The 20,204-nt window shown below is 37.9% G+C and overlaps 3 protein-coding genes across 4 annotated transcripts; all 3 read right to left on the bottom strand.

The window, feature by feature from the left end:
- Window positions 1-7: 7 nt before the first annotated feature.
- On the bottom strand, window positions 8-8,502 carry LOC18992786 (uncharacterized protein At1g21580). Of its 2 annotated transcripts, XM_024152076.1 has the most exons (11): window positions 4,788-8,502; window positions 3,060-4,424; window positions 2,732-2,927; window positions 2,509-2,659; window positions 2,303-2,399; window positions 2,047-2,121; window positions 1,522-1,612; window positions 1,174-1,444; window positions 1,055-1,097; window positions 886-989; window positions 8-605 (listed from the first exon to the last, which is right to left on the bottom strand). In XM_024152076.1, the coding sequence occupies exons 1-11, from the start codon at window positions 8,278-8,280 to the stop codon at window positions 216-218; spliced, it is 6,276 nt and encodes a 2,091-aa protein (XP_024007844.1). In that variant the 5' UTR covers window positions 8,281-8,502; the 3' UTR covers window positions 8-215. The 2 variants fall into 2 exon arrangements, with proteins under 2 accessions (XP_024007844.1, XP_006416288.1); XM_006416225.2 differs by having other exon boundaries at window positions 3,060-8,501.
- Window positions 8,503-8,789: 287 nt separating this feature from the next.
- Window positions 8,790-12,553, bottom strand: LOC18992785 (putative proline-rich receptor-like protein kinase PERK11). The gene is made up of 10 exons (XM_006416224.2): window positions 12,128-12,553; window positions 11,934-12,031; window positions 11,589-11,838; window positions 10,760-11,476; window positions 10,409-10,657; window positions 10,171-10,334; window positions 10,010-10,089; window positions 9,764-9,911; window positions 9,521-9,670; window positions 8,790-9,398 (listed from the first exon to the last, which is right to left on the bottom strand). Exons 1-10 carry the CDS (start codon window positions 12,288-12,290, stop codon window positions 9,153-9,155), a joined length of 2,265 nt encoding a protein of 754 aa, XP_006416287.1. The 5' UTR covers window positions 12,291-12,553; the 3' UTR covers window positions 8,790-9,152.
- A 4,072-nt stretch (window positions 12,554-16,625) lies between these two features.
- On the bottom strand, window positions 16,626-19,160 carry LOC18992784. The gene is made up of 6 exons (XM_024153123.1): window positions 18,620-19,160; window positions 18,446-18,514; window positions 17,857-17,961; window positions 17,541-17,660; window positions 17,151-17,240; window positions 16,626-17,045 (listed from the first exon to the last, which is right to left on the bottom strand). Exons 1-6 carry the CDS (start codon window positions 19,112-19,114, stop codon window positions 16,929-16,931), a joined length of 996 nt encoding a protein of 331 aa, XP_024008891.1. The 5' UTR covers window positions 19,115-19,160; the 3' UTR covers window positions 16,626-16,928.
- Between the last annotated feature and the right edge of the window lie 1,044 nt (window positions 19,161-20,204).

Here is a 20,204-nt window from a genome sequence, read left to right as displayed (position 1 = left end):
GAGATACTAACAAAAACAAATGTATTCCATTTTTGGGGATCATTTACAGATAAATATGTACAATTCTTCTCTGTAGAACGCATATATAGAAGATAACAAAAAAGCTAACTCCCTAAAAACTACAAAAGAACGTATCAGAGGACGTATAGTTTGTATTTCTAACAGAGAAAGCTTACCTTTCCATTCACCAAAAAAAAAAACTGGTAGTTGCCTTCTTACTGCATCAAAGCTACTGGTCTGATCAGATTGTGTATAGAAACCGCTGCTTCATTATCACTGGAGATGGATTGCTCGGTGGCTGGATCATTGTTATCACTGGCTTCAAACTCACTAGCGCCAAGAAATATGAAGTCGAGGCCTTCCATTCCAAAATCTTCACTGTCAGTAGAGCGCCTATCGACTATCATTGGCTCAGACTCGGAAAAGACATTGCGAAGTGAACCAAAGTAACGCCCACGTGAATTTTTCTCTGATGGTTCGCTTGGTCGTTTCCTCTTTCTTCCTTTGCTTTGGTTCTTGGGGTGGTGGAGCTTGCATTTCGATCCTTGAGAGCATGATCCCGTGGCTTCAAAAACTGGGCAGATGTAGGAATGCTTCTTCCGACACTGTTTCCATTATGTAGAGACAATCCGCAATCTTAACATCAAGTGTTTGTGAGCGAATTGAGAGGGATAAGTAATATGTGTGACATAAAGCCAGAGAGGGAGGATATCTCTTTCCCTTATACTCCTTGTGGTATTACTCAGCATGCTATTAGAGTCAATTTTATAGGATCGAGGTCGCTTAAAGAGTTACTAGTATTGCATAAAGAAACGTGCATATGCATCTCAACAAGCAATAGATGCGCCAGTTGCAAACGTGTGTATTCTAAGTTGAAACCCTTACCTCGTCTCCGTCTGAACAGTATCCTTTTAAAAACCCATCGCATATAGCGGCACTCGGGTTGACATGCACATGCCTATATGGACATGCCTCGTTGTTGCATAGGCCTGCGTTATAGGTATTAGTATTTTGCGTAGCCGCAATAGGATCTAAGTACCGTGGAAAATCTTACCTTGCAGAAAATAAGAACAGTCAGGCATCCTTTCTGGAATGACCTGTGGAAGAAATAAGTTAGGTAGTTAGAGATTTCTATGAAGCAAAATCTTGTAGCAATGACTTAGTAAGGACAACCTTGTGAGTCAATTTGCAATTTGCATTGGCACAAAGTCCATTCAAAAACTTGGTGCAGACTGCAATTTTCGAGGGGTCATGAACATAGGGACATTTTCCGTCATCTTTGTTGCATTTCCCGAATCTTGTGAAAAACTGGCAGTACTTCTTCTTTTTAGCCAACCGCAACCGGGCATTGTGCAGGCTCCACCTGACCTTCTCATTAGCCAAAGCACGAGTTCGTTTCTTTGGATCTCTGACAAGCTGGTTACCGTTTCCCACACGAACATATCTAAAAAATTGAATCCAAATGACTGATGATCCATATGCGGAGTGAAATTAGACAAATTTGCATCGAGAATTACATACTCTTCATTGCCTATCACCAGTCTCTTTGGGATGAACGGTCTTTTTGCACCTTTCCCATTTTCAGAAGGTCCAGAGCAAGGCGTATCAACATCTGCCAAAAATAATCATGTCTTAGCTCAGGAGAGATACATGCGGCCAAGCCGTTCGTGCAACTAATGGAAAACTAACAGTTCCAAGCTTAGAGAGTTTTCGTATCCGGTCAAAACCTTGGGTGAGAGTTGAGACTCATCAAGGACCTAGAGGAGTAACCAGGATCTAATACATGTGCGTGTGTGTGTATACTATGCAAAAAGAAACTCTAGCTATTTGATAACGGCTCACTAACGCTGACTTTTGTCCCAGCTCGACGTTTCTGTTTCCTAATCACACGAGCCTACATCCTTGCTTCTCTAAAATCCTACTTTGATCAGAGAAAAATAATAAGTCTTCGTATATCCTCTTTTTGTTTTTAACAGTCTTCGTATATCCAATGCTCATCTACCAAACTATAGCGTTCATGCGTGTTTTAACTTTAGGATATCCTACCAGATATTCTCTGAAGAGTTCGCCTTGAAGAGTCCATTTTATAGCGAAGGGAACCAATCCTGAAAACGCGCTCTCCTGAAGAACAAAAGTTGATAAGAGAAAACCTTGAGGTTTTCTGAAATAAAGTCATCCGAGTATCTAAAAAAAACAGCAGTCCAAGATAAATGGAGTTGAAGCTTTGTACATACTGGCCAGGAGGCCTTTCCAAGAATAGAATAAATTCCTCCAGATATCATACTTATCGTGAACCACTTACGTGCCAGGTGGTTTCTGCTTGTCGTCCTAATATTCCTTTGTCCAGAGTGCTTTTCACTTCCTTTCTTTGCAAATTCAGCCACAGCCAAGGTGGCTTCCTGTACATATAGGGGAGTACAATTTAAGAGTTGTCCACACTACTTTCAATTGTGCTAAAAAGCAATTCTTCCACAGACAGGCCGAAGACACTTCAGTGAAGCAACTAACCTCATTAGCTTTTCTTGAGTCTCTCTCAATGGACTTGGACCATTTTAAATGCGACCCACCAATACTAAATACCTTGGATTTCCTAAGTGAATACCCACTAGTTGATCTTGTGTAAACTGTATGTCTCTTCCTCATCATCGACAACTTTTGGCTGAAGATTAGAATGCCCTGTCATCAAGTTTGCAAACACACAAGGAATATGAGTACATTAGATGCTAGATACCTGATGTTGGAAAAAGAACCACTTCGCACAGCGGACACTGAATTCATTAATCTTCTCCAGTATGTCACTCTTTTCCAAGGAACAAGTTGCGGCAAGATCCTCTGATAGCGCATGTGACTTCTGGGCATTCTTGACTGTGGATCATTTTGCGTCCAAACCAGAGAAAATTTTGACTGTTTATATGGTCTCGTGGCAGCTGCAAATAAAAAAGAGGACCAATAACTTCATTTCTCGCATCTGGTTATGGATGCAAAACCGCAAAAACATATACAAGTGAAACAGTGGTTGCTCAAACAGCGCTGACAGATATTTCCTTTGCTTTACATACCAGATTCGGAGAATGCCATGCTAGATGATCTTTCAGAAACAATGGTTGCAGCTGCTCGTGAGTCTAATGCATCATCAGGTGAGTGTACACGGCTCTCTGAATTCCTTACTAGCTGATTTTTACTGCGCTTGAAGTAGCCATCAGAGGGAGGAATCTGGCTCTTACTCGCACCATGAATATCTGAAGCTGCAACCAATTGATTTGCCTTCCTTTTGACATATACCATTCTCTTCAAATTTGAAGAATCTAATTTAGGCGGATTTCTCTCCTGCTGGCAATCAGAAGCATAACCTGTCTGAATTACTGTGTCAGATGTCTTGAATGTATCCCCACCAGAGTGTGGAACATTAGCTTCTCCAGATGAAGCAGAATCCATGATAGACTCAGGTAAACCAGTGTTGAGGTGATCCATGCTGTAAGATAACACACGTTTTCCTGAAGAAGTAGCAGTGGCATTTGATACTTTGGAGGTGCTGCTGTCTGAGGGAGGTTTTGACTGCCTCTCAAGAGTGGGTATTTCTGCTGTTTTAACAAGAAAAGAAGCGTTATCCACATCAACCTTACTGGCAGATCTCATGCTTTTGTCTTCAACAATGAAACGGTTCAACTGAATGGCAGATGGAGGCATTTCAAGAGCAACACCAGGAGAATCATTTGAGGGTTTTCGAAGAAGACTATTCCCTTTACGTACGTAACTACTACTACTAGACTGGGCAGTCACTACGGGAAACTTTTGTTGTGTAGAAAAAGCCGACGACAAAGGCTTGGCAGCTACAAAAGGAGAGGCAGAATCGGACTTTCGATGCCAAGTGTGACGCTTTGTGGTACGAATTGGAGGGTTAGCATCTTTCTGAGTAGAATAATTGGACTTCTTTTTCCGCTCTTCTATTTCATACCTAGAAATCAGAGATGTCTTACTTTTGGAATCCCGATGTGGCACAGAGACTACGTGATCTTTGACATGTATCAATCCAACTTTACCATCCGCATGTGAGTATGATCTGGACAGACGAACACCTGAATCACCAAGAAATTCTGTTCCATAAAATTTTCCATCAGATGACAATATTTCACCTTCAAATATATCAGTCTTAACATTGTTTGCTGAGTATTTTCCTTGAGAGACAACATCAGATGTTACATCAGTCAGCTTCTCTATTGAATCACCATTGGGCTTCTCAACTAAATCACCACCAGGGTACTTTGACATGGTATGGACATAAGAATCGACATCTGCACCAGATGATGGTTTACCTAAGCAAGGATAATGAGCAAAAGAACTACTTGGCTGGGTTAACTCATGGGAAGTCATGACTTGCTCTTGTAAAGTATCTAAAAGAATATTTTCTTTTTGACTTTCTTTAACTTTGCTAGTTTCATCAACCATAGCAGCACCACGAATTTCACTCCGTATCAGCCTGAAGCTCAGCCTCGGTGAGCTGGATAAAGAATCACATGGGAAAACTGAATCCCCACCAACAGCAACAGTATCAGTTTCCGAAGTATTGTATATAGTAGTTTCACCAGATGGCTTTGTTTTCTCTTTATATTTGCTAGTTTCATCAACCATAGAAGCAACATGAATTTCACTCCGTATCTGTCTGTACAACCTTGGTGAGCTGGAAAGAGAATCACATGGGGACATAGAATCCCCGCTAACAGCAACAATATTAGTTCCTGGAGTTCTGTACTTAGCAGTACCACCAGAAGGCTTGGGTTTCTCTTTACCTTTGCTAGTTTCATCAACCATAGCAGCAACATGAACTTCACTTCGTATCTGTCTGAAGCTCCGCCTTGGTGAGCTGGATAAAGAATTACATGGAATCACTGAATCCCCACTCACAGCAATAGTATCAGTTCCCAGAGTTCTGTATTTAGAAGTTCCACTAGAAGGCTTTGTTTTCTCTTCTTGACTATTTTCCTTATGCATGAAGTCACCTTGAGAATCACTGTAGTTAGCTTGAATAGATGTTTTGTTTTGTATCTGCTCATTCACTGCCGCCATGGGAGAAATATGACATGGACTGACAGAACTATCAGATACTATGCAAGAACTGACCCTTGAAGAATCTTTTTCCAGATTTTTACCCATAGAGAGATTCCAGTGAGAACCAATTGCACCCGATGATCCACATTCCAAACGATCTTCGGGCAACAACTCGCATTCTGTTGAACATGGTTGACTTTCAAGGATGCCAGAATCCGCATCAGTAACCGTTTCACTACCAGACATGCCAATAATTTTAATTGCAAGATTCGTATCAATTACGGTCACAGAAGAGCTAGGTAGTTTATCACAAAATAAGGACGCATTTTGGCTACCGTCTTGCTCAACAATGCAGTCGCTTGCACCATCAGTGATATCTTTGTTAAGAGAAACATTTGGCTCCGATAAACAAGCTTTCAAACCTGTACTATCTAAACCACTAAACTGATCTACAGAAGGAATTTCTGCAGGATGATGAGATGCTAAACCCAGATCTTCATCAGGCACAACTTTCTCAGTGCTCACATTTTCAATACATACCTCAGATGGTACTGCCATAGCTAAATCTGATTCATCGCTACGTGAACAGCCAGTAGTTTTCTCCACAGGCAGAACATTTGATGATTCCTTTACTGCAACCTTTGTCAGAGATGAAGAAGTACCATTATCACAAGCATTTTTACCTTCGTCACTGTCCGGATTGTAAGCCATTTCTGCAGCACTATTAAGAGGCGTAGGTTCCATGGATTCTTTTTCGCTAACATTCTCAACTGATGAATTGACCGTGTCTTCACAATGAGGAAGATCTTTACTTTCCACCTGGAAAACTACATTGATATCAGGTGACGTGACCATAGTACTGCGGTATGTCCCAACGGTGAAACTGTTAGCATTAGCGAGATCCCCTGAAACACTATTATTTGCATCAGCAAGATCCATTGAAACATTAGCAACATCCAGAGAGACAGAGGAAACCAGACCCTTGGGGCGAACGGTAGAGGAGTCATCTTCAGGAGACAACTCAGACAAGGAATCTACATTCGTACTGATCCCATTGTTGTCATCTTCAATACCACCACTATCTGACTTCGCCAACACCTGCTCATCAGGGTAGTCGCTATTACAATAGATGGATGCGTCTAGAGGTGACTTCTCAAAATCCTTTTCTCTATAACCCAAAGATCCAACAGATGAACCAATGGATTTCCTTTCTTCTAACCCAGTATTCACCTTCCTCACTGGTGATGGTGTGCAATCCATGTCCTCATCTTCACAAGGTTGATACCCAACATTACACATGAACTTACCAGCAAAATGAACTCCTCCTTCAGAAGACCCAGGATGATCAGCAGCTGTTGGCCATGATACAGGTAATATAATAGGAGACATATTGAGTTTTGTATTCGTCTTCACGATTTCTTCCTTCTCCATGACCTTCGGCATAAGAGCTTCGCCAGCATTACAACCAGTGCCCTTTCTGTCCAACATATCTTCATGAGACTTCACTATACTTTCGTCTCCATCAATAATATCTTCTTCAGCGGAGCAAACCTCCATATTGCTATCATGTTCGGCATTCGAGTCATCCTTGGCCTCATTCAAAGCCTCACAAAAACTAGAGATCTTTTCCGCAGCATGTACAGTACTACAAACTTTTGCTTCACTATCATGAGTGGAAGTTTCAATGCCTCCATCGCTAATTTTGACTTTGCTGTCCTGAACGACACCGTCAACAAAACTACCCTCGTTCAGACCCCCGGCATCATTGGAAGACAGGGATGAGTGATTATCAGGTTTCTTTTCAGTTTCAGATGCGGTAGTTTGCCTTGTAGATTGTCTGGAGCCTTCAGGAACAGATGCCCCATCTGACAAAGGTGTTCTCAACTTTCCATTACCTTCAGTTACTGGAGCTTTCTCATTTTTATCAGGCACCAATGCTCTTCTAGCTTTACTAGACCTAGGTGTCACAGATCGGCTTGGGTGGATGCCTGCACTTGTAGGTGATGCTACGGGCTTAGCTACCAGAAGATTCGATTTAAATGAAACATCAAGATCAACTGGAGTTCTCCTCCTTTGCTTCTCCACCAATCCACGATCAGAATGACCCAATTGTTCTTTACCCCTAAACGAGTTAGAGTTGAACTTTTTCCCACTATAAGGAGTATGATGCCGAGACCAATCATTCTCTCTGCCGTTTTGATGGGACCTTGGAGTTTCAAGCCTTAGCAAAGCACTCTTCTTCTGTATTTGTTTCCTAGGTGTTAAATTCGAATCATTCCTCTCCTCTCTCCTTCCACGATCAAAATATTTTCCTATCTCAGAGTGATGGTAGTCATCTTTTTTCCGGGGATAGAGAGTCCTACCTCCATTATGCGCCTCATCCCTCCTCTGGTTTCTAGCTGCTTCATGACTTGCTGATGACCTAATCATATCCCGACTTACTGTAACACCATATCGGTCACTGCCATAACCAACACTTGAAGATAAACCCCTACTTCCCTCATCTAAACCCCTGAAATATCTATCGGATTCTGATTTTACCTGAACACGGTCTTGGTAATTCCCCTCTATCCTAGTTGCTCCAGATTCTTTTCTCACATAACCAGGATTACGAAACTCATCTCTAGACCTAGAACTACCATCTAAACCACGGCTAGTACTAACACCCGAAGATTCCCTCGACGAGCGGTTGTAGTCATACTGATGATAGGTACGGTCTGGACCTGGATCCACTCGGCTTCTACCAGTATCCATTCGTCCCTGACCAGCATCAACTGTCCATGAATCAAGTCGTTTTTCCTTATACCCAACCCAAGCAGACTGAGAAATATCTCGGGATTCCGTACATGGGATACTCGATGAGGACGGCTGCGAAATCCTTTGAGGCTCATAACTAACATGCTGAGGAATGTATGGAAGATGCTTCTGCTGCAGCGGTGGAGGATGCTGTTGCTGAGGCGGTGGCGGTGGCGGATGCTGGGAGTAGTAGGAAGACGGCTGATTAACCGTCGGCTTCGACGGAAGGTCTTGAAGATGAGAGTAATGGTGATAATCCTGATGTTGAACGCCGTTTTGGCTTGATCGGCCATAAAAATTAGGGCTCTCGGGATGAAATTGATGATGATGAGGAGGAGGTAGCGGCGGTGGCGGCGGCAAGAGCGGAGCAGGAGGAGGATGAGAAGAGTAAGGAGAATTCCATGGAACGTAGCTTGGGTTGTAATGAGAAGAATCCATGGCTGATTTTGCCCAAGAACAATTTCAGATCGTTTAAACCGTATCTTCGACTTCTTTCAAACCGCGTCTCCGTATCCTTCTTGATCTCTGCTGAAACGCACGTACACAACACGATAACGGCGATAACAAACGGAAAAAAAAATTCCGAATCGTCGCGATTTTCGATTTTATATCTTTCCCCTAATCTTATTGGGTCATGGGCGTGGTTTGTTATGGGCCAAGTAATTCGGACTGAATTAATCCCACCACAGTTCAAAGTATACGAACAAAATGAGAAGATATTTAAGAAATTATTTCGTCCCATTCCGTTCCTTTCAAAAGCAAACGATAACGATCTAATACCACAGAATATAGATTGACTCAGTGTCACTCATCGTTGTCTTTTTATTATTTTTTGTCATCTGATTTTGATTAATTTTAACATCGTTGTCTTCTTAAGATAAGATTTTACTAGTCTTTAAGATTGTGATAGGCACTATGACGAATACCAAACGCAATTCTTATTTTAATTCTTCTAACAAGATAATGTTATCTATTGATAATGACAAGAGAGACACGTTCGAGCATTACAAGGCAAGAAAATTCACTTTAATCCATTAGGATCAAACAACACAAATTGCATGTCTATTTTGCCCCAATAAAGGCAAAAACTGCAAAACAAACCCAAACAAGTAAAAGTTGAACTTATAACCCTACACCAAGGGAGGGAGGAGGGCCAGTAAAACCCACAAATGCACCTCTCATCCACCACCCATCCAAATGAAAAGAAGTCCCTTTTCATATATACACTAACACTCACACACAAGAGACTCTTCACCATCTCAGCTTGGAAAGTTTTGCAATTGTGATTTGTTGTAGTAAAGAGAACAAGCTCAATTAAAGCTGGATGACCGGCTTTCCCTGCCTTTAAGATAATCCTCTACGGAGATGCCTTGCTCGGTGCTTCCCATGGACAGGGAGTCATCCTCCATGTCCAGGAATGCTAAGTTAAGATGTGACTGTAAACTTAACCTCTGCAATTTCTCATCATTGAGTAGCTTTGAATCCTCTAAACAGTTACTAATTTGTTGCTTTGCCCACTTTAGCAACTCCGCGTCACCTTTAAGAAGATTTAAGACCTGCATTTTCACAACACATATATTGTTAATAACCGCTATATTAAGTGCTTGTCCCAAAAAGTAGAGCCAAGATCTAGATGATGAAACTGGCAATGAGTTAAGAGGATAAGAAGTTGACTAACCATTCCCATTTTTGGCCTAGATTGAGGGTTATGCCTTATACAAAGAGTGGCCGCTAACGCCATCCTCTCCATCTGGTCACCATTGTTGTCATCTCGCAAACTCGGGTCCAATAACCGAGAATAATCTCTATCATCCAGAATTGGTTTCGCCTGCAAATGTAGATACACATCTGTTTAGCAATAGCAGAGAAAGCTTAGACCTTTCAATGTAAGAAGTTTTTGCCAGTAGTAGTATCCACATACCCACATAACAAGACTCTCTTGAGCCTTTGGAGATTCGCTACTTATCGGTTTTCTTCCAGAAAGAAGCTCGAGGAGTACAACACCGTATGCATAGACATCTATCTTATTGTCCATCTTGCCATACATAAAGTACTCTGGAGCTAAGTAGCTGCACCAAGAAACGTGTAACATTCTCAAGATTGTTACCTCTTAAACAACTAACACGTAACATCAAAAGAATTTGAATTTTTTTTTTTTGTTTCTCACCCAAAGGTGCCTGCGACATCGGAGCAGATTATCTGAGTTGTAGACAGCGACGACCACTTCGCAAGCCCAAAATCAGACAGCTGTGAACAAGATCTCCCTTTCTAAGCAACTCAATTTTTACTCCTCTTCGATATGAAAACTGGAAACTGAAAGAAACTTACCTGTGGCTCAAAATCATCAGACAATAATATGTTTGATGACTTAACATCTCTGTGAATGACGGGTTGTGAAGCACTGTTATGCAGATAGTCCAACGCCTCAGCTATTCCCACAGCCACCTTATATCTCTCGTACCAACGAAATGCAACCAGGTCTTTTTTGTTTCCTAATACCAAACCATGCATTGTTAGAACCAAAACATAAGAAAATCTGCAAGTAGCTTAAGGGTCAGAGGCTTACCGTGAAGATTCTCTTCAAGGCTTCCTCTTGAGAGATAATTGTATACCAGTAATAAGTTATTGTTTTCAAAGCAATAACCTAAGAGGGAAATAACGTTCTTATGGTTTAAGGTCGTGATGATGTCAATCTCTGCCACAAAATCCTTTAAGACGCCTTCGGTTTGCTTAAGAATTTTCACTGCAACCTCTCTTCCATTTGGCAGATAACCTCTAAAAACCCGGCTGCTGCCTCCTTTTCCGATGAAATTATCTGAAAATGACATAGCTTTTCTTATTTAGAGAAAAGCAAATGACAAGAGTCTTGAGAAATATTTAAAATCTGTAGCTTGAGTATGAGAAAAGAGGAACGAACCAGCACAGAAATTTGATGTCGCTGACACAAGTTCCTTGTACTTAAAAGACCGGCAAGATGTGGAGAATCTCTCTTGAAGACCCTCTAATTCCTCTGAAAATCTTCTTGGGCTACTATCAGGAGAACATTTCACGATCATAGAATCATTACCATCAGGAACAATTGCTCGGCTTTTAGCGTTCAAACTAGACAACTTATTATCATCCTCAGATTCAGAAGAATCAAAACCAATCTGCTTAGTGTCTGAACTTCCAACAACAGAATTGGTCCTAGAGGGCAGCTTCAGCACCCACTGGACAACTGGTATCTTTCTGAACGAAGAACTCCGCTGCACAGTAGCAAATGCATCTGAAGAAGCTACACGACAAAGCAAAGGCCAACCTGGTCTAAATCCAGGCAGTTCCTTTACCAGCATAGTCATGAATAAGGTCAAATCTTCTGGAACTTTTGCAGGCATAATGGCCATTGGCTTGTGGAAATCAGCATTATCATCTTGATCAGCATCACAATTAGAAGATCCATTCAAACCAGAAACAGAGCAATTCCCAAGGCAGGCATACACTAAAGCATGCCGTAGACTATGGCCATTGGAATGATCCTCCTCCACTACTTCTTCTTCCTCCTCCTCTGAATGGTCAACTACTTTGGTATTCTTTCTCAATGTGACAGGCATCTGAAAGAAACTAGTCAAAGTTTTCCTACCAGCATCGCTTTTTCCTATGACAAACCAAAAAAGACCAAGAAAGAAGAGTTTCAAATACTAATCTGCACACACAAATCACCACATGCAGAACTTAAAAATTCGAAGAAAAAAGACAAAAGGCAAAACCTTTAGAGTGGTGAATAATCGAAGAGGAAACATCTTTCTGAAACAAGACTTTCCCATTGTCGACGGCCAGAACCCAGCAATCTTTTGATAATTTCCTGGCTAAGTACTTAGCTACGGAGACAGAGGAGTGAATTGTGTGATAACTTTTGGAAATTCCAACTACAACATTGGATGCATAACACAATTTTGCTTCTCTAACTAGAGTCTTTCGTGTAGAAGAACCCCGGATTAACTTCAGCTTCAAATCCACCTATGAAAAAGAATTCAACATTTCTAAGTATTCTCATTGGAGACTGTTGGTTTCTGAAAAAGAAAAAAATGAAGTTGTTCGCTTTTCAGTATTACCTGCTTCAATTTGCAGAAACCTTCATAAACTTCAAGAACAGAGTCAAAAGCTTTGACAAGGGAGATAAGCGAAGAGCTGCCTGCTCGATCGACGATATCTACACAAATCCAGATTTGAGATAGTAAAAAAAAAAAAAAAAAACCCATTTGCAAAATCTCAGACTGAAGAACCCAGAGACACAAAAATGTGTTACCATTGCTGAGAATATGAAGAGCGATTACGGTATCACCCGGTTCAGCAACCTTAACCAAAGCCCAATCAAGCAGCTCACTGCTCGTCGCATCGAACTTCACGCCTACCACAACAGTACGGCCTCCTCCTCCTCCTCCTCTTGGAGCCACGCCGTTTTCCGTCATATCGCTCTCTTTTGTTTCTCACTTCCCAGTTTTCTCAAAATGGTTGTCTTAGTTTCCTGAGTGTGATTCCTGGAGGAGACAGAAAATCATCGTAACGATCATATACCCACGAAGAGAATTCCTGTTCTATGTCTCTCTGTTTCTCTCGTGGCTTTGAAATTGGTTTTGCAGCTTCTCAGAAGGAGAAGAGTGAGAAGAATGGAGGAGCAGACATCTTAGAATTTCGGTCTGCCATTGGATAAAACTTTTAAGGGATATTATATTTTGGTCTACACTCTAGCTAAATTTTTACTGTATTTCCTTTTCTATCTATTTTCTAGCATCTTTCATTTTTTTTTGAACAATCAGAAATTTGATTTTACAAAATTTCAGGTATATTCATGAAACAAAAACATCAAATTTTAAAAATATGGAGTGGTTGTTAGATAGTAGATTTGTTATCATATACATTCACTTTCTTTTTTGGTTAAAAACACATTTACTTCTTAGAAAACTCTTTGAATTTGACCAGAAAAACAAATAAAAATCTATTAATTTTTACGGCAAAACAGTGAGGAATAAGTATATACGTATTAAATACGGTATGTTCCACCGTTATCGTTATCGGTTAACTATAGAACGTAGTGCCATAATTGAAGGGACAATATAAATTATAAATACAAGATTCATAAAGAATTTTCATAAATATATTTGGATTTATTCCTTCGTTTTATAGTATGATTCCCTCCTTGACTTTTTGTTGTTGTTTTTTGTCGTCAACGATTCATTTCTTGTCTAATATTTGATTCTTATGTTTATTGGTAAGTTGACGATTCAAAGATAACTAGAGAAAATGGAATTGGTGACGTTTTCTCATTTTGTTATTTTGTTTACCTCAACATGTGAGATATATTTACTTATAAGCTTTTTATAATATAGATTTGGTTTGTTGATGCACGTACCTAATATATAGTCCTTATCGTTAATTTGATTCCATTTTGAGTCTTTGACCAATGCTGCCTCACGCCAATCTTCTTTATAACTTTATATTTAATCTTGCAATTCCTTTTTTATTTCGACATATATGTTACACTGCAAAAAGATAAATTATGATTAGAGTTTATATATAGCGTGTACACTCTTGTTCGTAGCATGTATATGTTCGATGAATGTATATTTTTCCAAATCTCAACTGAATTCATTTATAACGTGCCAAAATTAATCCTTCGATTGAAATAGAATTGTTTAACCGAATTTCATTCCACAATAATGAACACATTCATGGTATTCAATTTAACATGACGAATTCAATAAATCCATCACGGAATTGTTTGGGATCGATGTTTTTCATTTATTTTCTTTGTTAAATTTTGCGTATGGTTTGAAGTAATAATAAATGTGTGATGAAAGAGGGTGAGTAGGGGAGTTAAATGTTTGGTCACAGAATGTGGCCGGTGGAACCACCCACACAACATTGAAAGCCCCTGTCGGCGACTCTGACAAATGTCATCCCACTCACGTGAAACCCAAACAAGACGCTGTACACGTGTCGTCTTTAGAACGTCAGTTACATCGGACTTCTTATTAGCTACGTAAAAGTACACGCCGGTTAAGTTCCAAAAGCCATGCTGCACCAGCTTCAATTGATGGACCGGTCGTTTCAGTTCAGGAAGTCCGGTGGTGTTCGATTCTGAACTTACGTGTGTTCAAAAGTTCCATGCAAGTTGATGAACATGCGGGTGATTATCTGTGCATACATTTTATGCATACGTATACCAATAGGAAGTTAGAAAACCCCCCAGATTCTCATATGATATCACGTATGTTAAAAGATGGATGTAGAAACGCTAAGACGTGTTCTAAAGGAGGAAAAGTTTATCAAGAACAATCACATGAGTTGGGACTCGCTAAAAACATACATGATTCTCCTTAATGAATATCAACGTATTGTTAAAAGATGGATGTAAGAAACGCTAAGAACGTGGTTCTAAAGTGGAGGAAAAGTTTAAATCAAGAACAATCACATGAGTTGGGACTCGCTAAAAACATACATGAGTAACCTTAATAAAGACCAACAACTCATTACAAAATAATTAAGAGAGAACATCTTGAATCAAAAGTCGTTGAAACGCCAAAATTGCGAATAATGAAATATTTGTGAAGTCGAAATATGTAGCATAAACTAGCTTTCTCTAGTCATCGAATGTTAATCCATCACAATATAGCATCTACACAATTGTTCTAGCTAGAGCCCATCAGAACGCATTCATCTCTGCTTCTAGTGAGGTACTTGAGGTAGAAAAACATGTGTCTGCCGTAGAAATAACACCAATTTGATAGAGTGGGCCAATGACAGATCTATATTATTATTATTATTATTATTATTATTATTATTATTATTATTATTATTATTATTATTATTATTATTATTATTATTATTATTATTATTATTATTATTATTATTATTATTATTATTATTATTATTATTATTATTATTATTATTATTATTATTATTATTATTATTATTATTATTATTATTATTATTATTATTATTATTATTATTATTATTATTATTATTATTATTATTATTATTATTATTATTATTATTATTATTATTATTATTATTATTATTATCAGAATCACAAATATAGATGATGAATTTATTATTATTATTATTATTATTATTATTATTATTATTATTATTATTATTATTATTATTATATTATTATATATTATATATATATTATATATATATTATTATTATTATATTATATATTATATTATTATTATTATTATTATTATTATATTATTATTATTATTATTATTATTATTATTATTATTATTATTATTATTATTATTATTATTATTATTATTATTATTATTATTATTATTATTATTATTATTATTATTATTATTATTATTATTATTATTATTATTATTATTATTATTATTATTATTATTATTTTCAGAATCACAAATATAAATGATGAATTCAGAGTCGATTTTTATATTTAAAAAACTTATACTGATTTAGAAAAATTAGTTAAAATCTAAAGCCATCTTAAGTTATCACATAATCATTTTTTCCATACAAAATTAACTGCGTTGAAAACTCATAAATTAAAACGATCCTGGTACTGATTGTATCAGTTGATTCTTTTAGCAAAGTACACTGTAACACATCATCTCTTTTTGGCGTTACGTTGGATTTTCAATAACCTCTCCTTATAAGATAGATCATCTGAGCTGCGGTTAAAGGAAATCCCAACAACAATTTTGACTACGCATAAATTTAGATCGAACCACACCAAGATATGGTTGAAATTATCCACTAGATCTATGACCTGATAAACAACATATAGTTTTGCATTTTGAATATCCCATAACACATAAACCGAATAATCCCTAATAACTTGATTAGGGTTGATAGAGTATATCAGCTGACACTGAAAACACACACATACGAATTATTGTCTCACATAGAAACAACATAAATTTGATGCTCCACCCAATGGTAGACTTAAAAAGTATTTTTTTCCGAATCATAAATATGAATGATGAATTAAAATCGATTCTAAAATTTAAAAACTTAACAACACTAAAATTGTGCAATATTTTTAAATTTTTGATCATTTATCACATGAGTGTTTTTGATCATTTGTGTTCTTACTAACACAATGATATAGAGCCCTGAACCTAACAATTTCCAATTGTTACAAAGTGGAGTATTTCTATAGCTTATTCGATGATAAACCTGATCAATGCAAGAAGATTTTTTCTAGAATGCTGACATTGGCATTTCGGTTCTCTCGGACGAGTTCAGTTGAATGAAGATCAAGCTAGAAAAATGCTTGCGAAACATCTGGCTGCTTAGACAATGAGTTTGAATAATTTTTTTTGCTAAATCTATTAGTGATTATACCAAGGAATTCATTTCTATCAAGGATTATATCTAGTTGTATTTGGTACCCTGATAAATAAAACTATTCAACTCAGATAGGAAATTAAGAAAATCTTTGACATAAAGAATGTTCCCGAGAATTATGTGAAAAAATAGATGAAAGTTGCAGGGACAAATAGAAAAATTGGAAAAAAATGGCTGAGGTCTTAAATTGCATTAAGGCATTGAGAAAACGAGTGGACAGAAATGCACAAGTTTTGTAATTTTGATGAGGTGTTAATGATCTGATAATTATATAATTCAAAATTATGCTAAATACACTTCATATGATGGATAGTTTTGTAGTTTTCTTTTTGTTGGGTACAATTGCTTTATTAATGTGTTTTCTATTAAATAAAATGTTATATGTGTGTGATTTAGTCAAATGTTTTTGAAATACAAGTATACAATAGTTATCAAATTCAATAAAAAGATAGATTGAATTAATACGTTATTGATATAAAAATAGATCTTTAAAATATGATTTTGAAACTTCCTTGTTTTTATTTCAAAAATTTGTAGAATTAGATTAGATGAATATTAAAAATGTAAAGTGCGTCATTTGACTCCGTCTCCTTAGGCATGGGTCCGCCTCCAGCTCCACCATATCATTGGTCGGCATGATCTGCTATCGTATCCCATCACACGAATACGCCATATATGGATGATGAAGAATTTTCATTGATTTGTCGTTTTTGGTTTCTCTCTCATTTTTGTTTTCAGAACCAATTCGAGACACTGAAGTCTCGTAGCTTTCTGAGATGTTTCTCCATGTCTTCTCGGGTCTTGGTCCACTCTTCCCTTTCTATCACTGTTGTTGGATCATCTCTTTCCCTCTAAAGAAGCAAAAATATATAAACAAAGAGAGAAGATGAATAAATCCAGTCTGACGGAAGAGAAATGGGTTGCCTAAACAAATCAGTGTGGAAATGGAAACCTACCACGTGTATGATTTTAAAGGAGTTTCCATTATCGCGTATCACAAGCAAGTCGTCCTTCCTATCCCTTTTTCTTCCTCCCGGAACTGTCACCTGAAACAGTCTAAACCTTAATATGGGAAGGCAGATTGTCTTAGCAGCTTTGAACTACGCATGGTATTTCAAGAAATCACAACTCGGGGTATTTGAAATGTGAATCAGAACAAGAGGCATATATAGCACTAATGTAAACCAGCATTGTATTAGTGTAATAGCATGAAACATATTCGGCTAAGGGAATATGTTAAAACGTCAAAAACACCCAATTGGCTACAGTCTACGGTTGAGGTTTGTGCTCAGACTCGGAATGAGAGACAATGCCTAAATAAACTGGAAGGTAACAATCGGACATACCAGAACTCTGGCTCTGGTGATTGACTTTGTCTTGGAGTCAATGACATAGATCTCTTCAAGGTCTAGCACAAATTCGGGGTCGTTTGACCTTCTGTTTCGATAATGCTTTGTCAAGAAAACCTGCATGATGAATAAACATGGTGAAGACATTTGTAACAGAAACTACTAAACCAAACCAAATACATGCCATCCTTGATGCTTTGGAAAACATATCTTTCTGGTGTGTTGTACAGAAATGTTGCCATATCAACGAATCTCTGCATCAAAGACCTGACGGTTTTAACATCAATGTATTGGACATGGTTCAAATATGTACCTTTGATATCTCCCTCTCGGATTTGTATAGTGGATCTCGGGGAGCATCAATAGGCGGTTCAGTGACATTGTAACATCCATAGTCACTCATTGCACATCGAATATACTGTACTTGCAAGTTACAACATCATTAAACAAACCGTTATCAGCACCCGACCAAATTACTCAATGATGTAATACATGCGCAGCCATCATAAAGGAGAAAGTGTAAAAGATTGGCCAGAATGAAAGTCAAAGTGATTAAACAACACTAGCTTCCACATTCTAACTACCTTATCATACTGATGGGTGGAAAAAGCTCTAACCATTTATGGAACTTTGAAGTTAGATCCGTACAAAATTATAAATCCTAGTATTAGTCTCAGTTCCAAACAGTAGCAAAGTTGTGCAGCTCTGTTTAGATAAAATATCATATACTGATACAGTTACCAGGTAGAGTGAAGTTCGATTTCATGTGAATGGGATGAATTAGCAAATATTGAGAACAAAATGAAAAGGATTTATCTGGTTGAGCAAAAGGAAAATCCCAGAACAAAGCATTAAAATGCCAAAAAAACACCAACCAGTAACAGTAAGGATATATGACTGACCTTTTGAGGCATTGGAGCAAGAACTCTAGGAATTGAGTAAACATCAGTATCCGGAGGAGTAACATACATCTGCAGCCACATAAACGCCGTGTAAATGGACCCAGAAAGTAGAGAAATCGAAGAAATGAGCAATTGAGACACTGTGAATTCACTTGAACCAGAGAAATCACATACCTCTCTGAAATCATAAACATCGTTATCTGGATCAGGCGGTTTCCTGATAAAGAAATCGCAGTCCAGTAAGCTGATTTTATGGAACTCGTCTTCATTTATCCGGTAATCCACCACCATGTCGGAGTCCCACCCCTGTGTAGATATGAAGCTCTTGCTCTGCACAAAAGCGATATCCCCGTCACCACCGCCGCTTGCGGCGGCCATCGCGGCGGCCAAGGGGTCGTACTCGACGTCATAGTCCTTCTTGTTGTCTACTTCCTCTACTTCCTCGTCATCCATGTCGTACTCGTCGGGTCCACCGCCGTCGGCATCGACGTCGTCCACCTTGACGATGATTGAACGGCCGCGGCGGGATTTGAGTTTTAAAGGCGCGAAACCGCCGTCGGTTCTGAACGACGGAAAAAGCCGCTGCGTCGTGGCGGCGGAGGAAGACGGAGGAGGTTTCGAAGTGAAAGAGAGTAGAGATAAGGAGGGAGCAGCGGCGGAAGACGCCATGGGAAAGGGGATAAAGCTCTTCTCTAGAGTGTCGCGTAACTGTGGATTAGATATTTCGAGAAAATTACATAAATCAATTTAAAAACATTTATGTAATAACCTTTTTTTTAAGAATAAAAACAACCACTAATAAACAGGAAAATATTAGATCATCAGGGAGATTAATGAGATTTTTAAGACAAAAATAAATAAAATTAAATAAAAAATCCATTTTTTGTGTGTTAAGAATCTGTTTTTAAATAAAAATTTTAAAAACTGATTTTTAGTAGAAGTTCTTAGTTATGTGTCGATGTTTAATTTGCTTGATTTTACTTTTTTTTTTAACTTTAACTTATGAACTTCAAATTTAAAAAATTTGTTTTAATTTTTTTTGTATGTTTCAAATTTTATTCAAAGCAATTTTTATATTTTTTTATTAAGAACTTCATCAAAAATTCTATTATTAGAAAAGGAAAAAATAAATTAAAAAATTGTGAGGTTTTTAGATAATATTTATATTAAAAAATTGATTAAAAACTCATAAGAGGTTATCACATTAATGATGGTTTAGAAGCGTTCTTTTTGGTATCCCGCACAACTTTCCAACAAAATTCCATTCTCTCCTGTTTTAGTCTCTCGAGTCTCCACATCGATCCTCAAATTCCACTCTACTGATTGATGTTTAGATCGTGCCATCTCGAATCTGGGAATCTGTACATATTGGATCATTGATCCAATCCAACTCGATTCTGTGTTTTCTTTCCTACTGATCTACAATTAATGTAGGAAGTGAATGAGATGAGTGGGTGTTCTATTGGCGGCAAGTCATCAAAGGCATCACTGAAGATCTTGACAGCCCGTGGTCGGAAATTACTTAAGTTGGAGCTCTGGCCAGGAGATACGACATATGTGTCGGGGAAGAAGCTCATGAAAGAAGCTAATAAAGTCAAACTTTAGCAATCCTGCGAAAGAAATAAGAGTGGCTAAGAGAAAAATAGTGAAACAAGTCATATTGGTCCTGAAGAAAATTAGGACCATCCAAAAGCATGTGTTATCGCAGCTTCTCATAATTTGAACATATCATAGATTCTTTTGGATCTGAACCTATAAC

This window comes from Eutrema salsugineum, unplaced genomic scaffold (assembly GCF_000478725.1).
Source record: "Eutrema salsugineum unplaced genomic scaffold, Eutsalg1_0 scaffold_5, whole genome shotgun sequence".
NCBI lineage: Eukaryota > Viridiplantae > Streptophyta > Magnoliopsida > Brassicales > Brassicaceae > Eutrema > Eutrema salsugineum.
Note: the sequence above shows the minus strand (reverse complement) of the source record. Positions and strands in the feature narration are given on the sequence as shown.

Excerpts from the sequence above, each read along its gene's own strand:
- LOC18992786 (XM_006416225.2), bottom strand. The coding sequence starts at position 8,280 with ATGGATTCTTCTCATTACAACCCAAGCTACGTTCCATGGAATTCTCCT. Across the intron at positions 1,613-2,046 it reads AACTCTTCAGAGAATATCTG|ATGTTGATACGCCTTGCTCT; the intron begins GTAGGATATCCT and ends TATTTTTGGCAG. Across the intron at positions 1,098-1,173 it reads ATTGCAAATTGACTCACAAG|GTCATTCCAGAAAGGATGCC; the intron begins GTTGTCCTTACT and ends TTTCTTCCACAG.
- LOC18992785 (XM_006416224.2), bottom strand. The coding sequence starts at position 12,290 with ATGACGGAAAACGGCGTGGCTCCAAGAGGAGGAGGAGGAGGAGGCCGT. Across the intron at positions 10,658-10,759 it reads GACATCAAATTTCTGTGCTG|ATAATTTCATCGGAAAAGGA; the intron begins GTTCGTTCCTCT and ends TGTCATTTTCAG. Across the intron at positions 10,335-10,408 it reads CCTTGAAGAGAATCTTCACG|GAAACAAAAAAGACCTGGTT; the intron begins GTAAGCCTCTGA and ends GTTTGGTATTAG.
- LOC18992784 (XM_024153123.1), bottom strand. The coding sequence starts at position 19,114 with ATGGCGTCTTCCGCCGCTGCTCCCTCCTTATCTCTACTCTCTTTCACT. Across the intron at positions 18,515-18,619 it reads ATGTTTATGATTTCAGAGAG|ATGTATGTTACTCCTCCGGA; the intron begins GTATGTGATTTC and ends ATGTGGCTGCAG. Across the intron at positions 17,661-17,856 it reads CCGAGAGGGAGATATCAAAG|GTTTTCTTGACAAAGCATTA; the intron begins GTACATATTTGA and ends TTCATCATGCAG.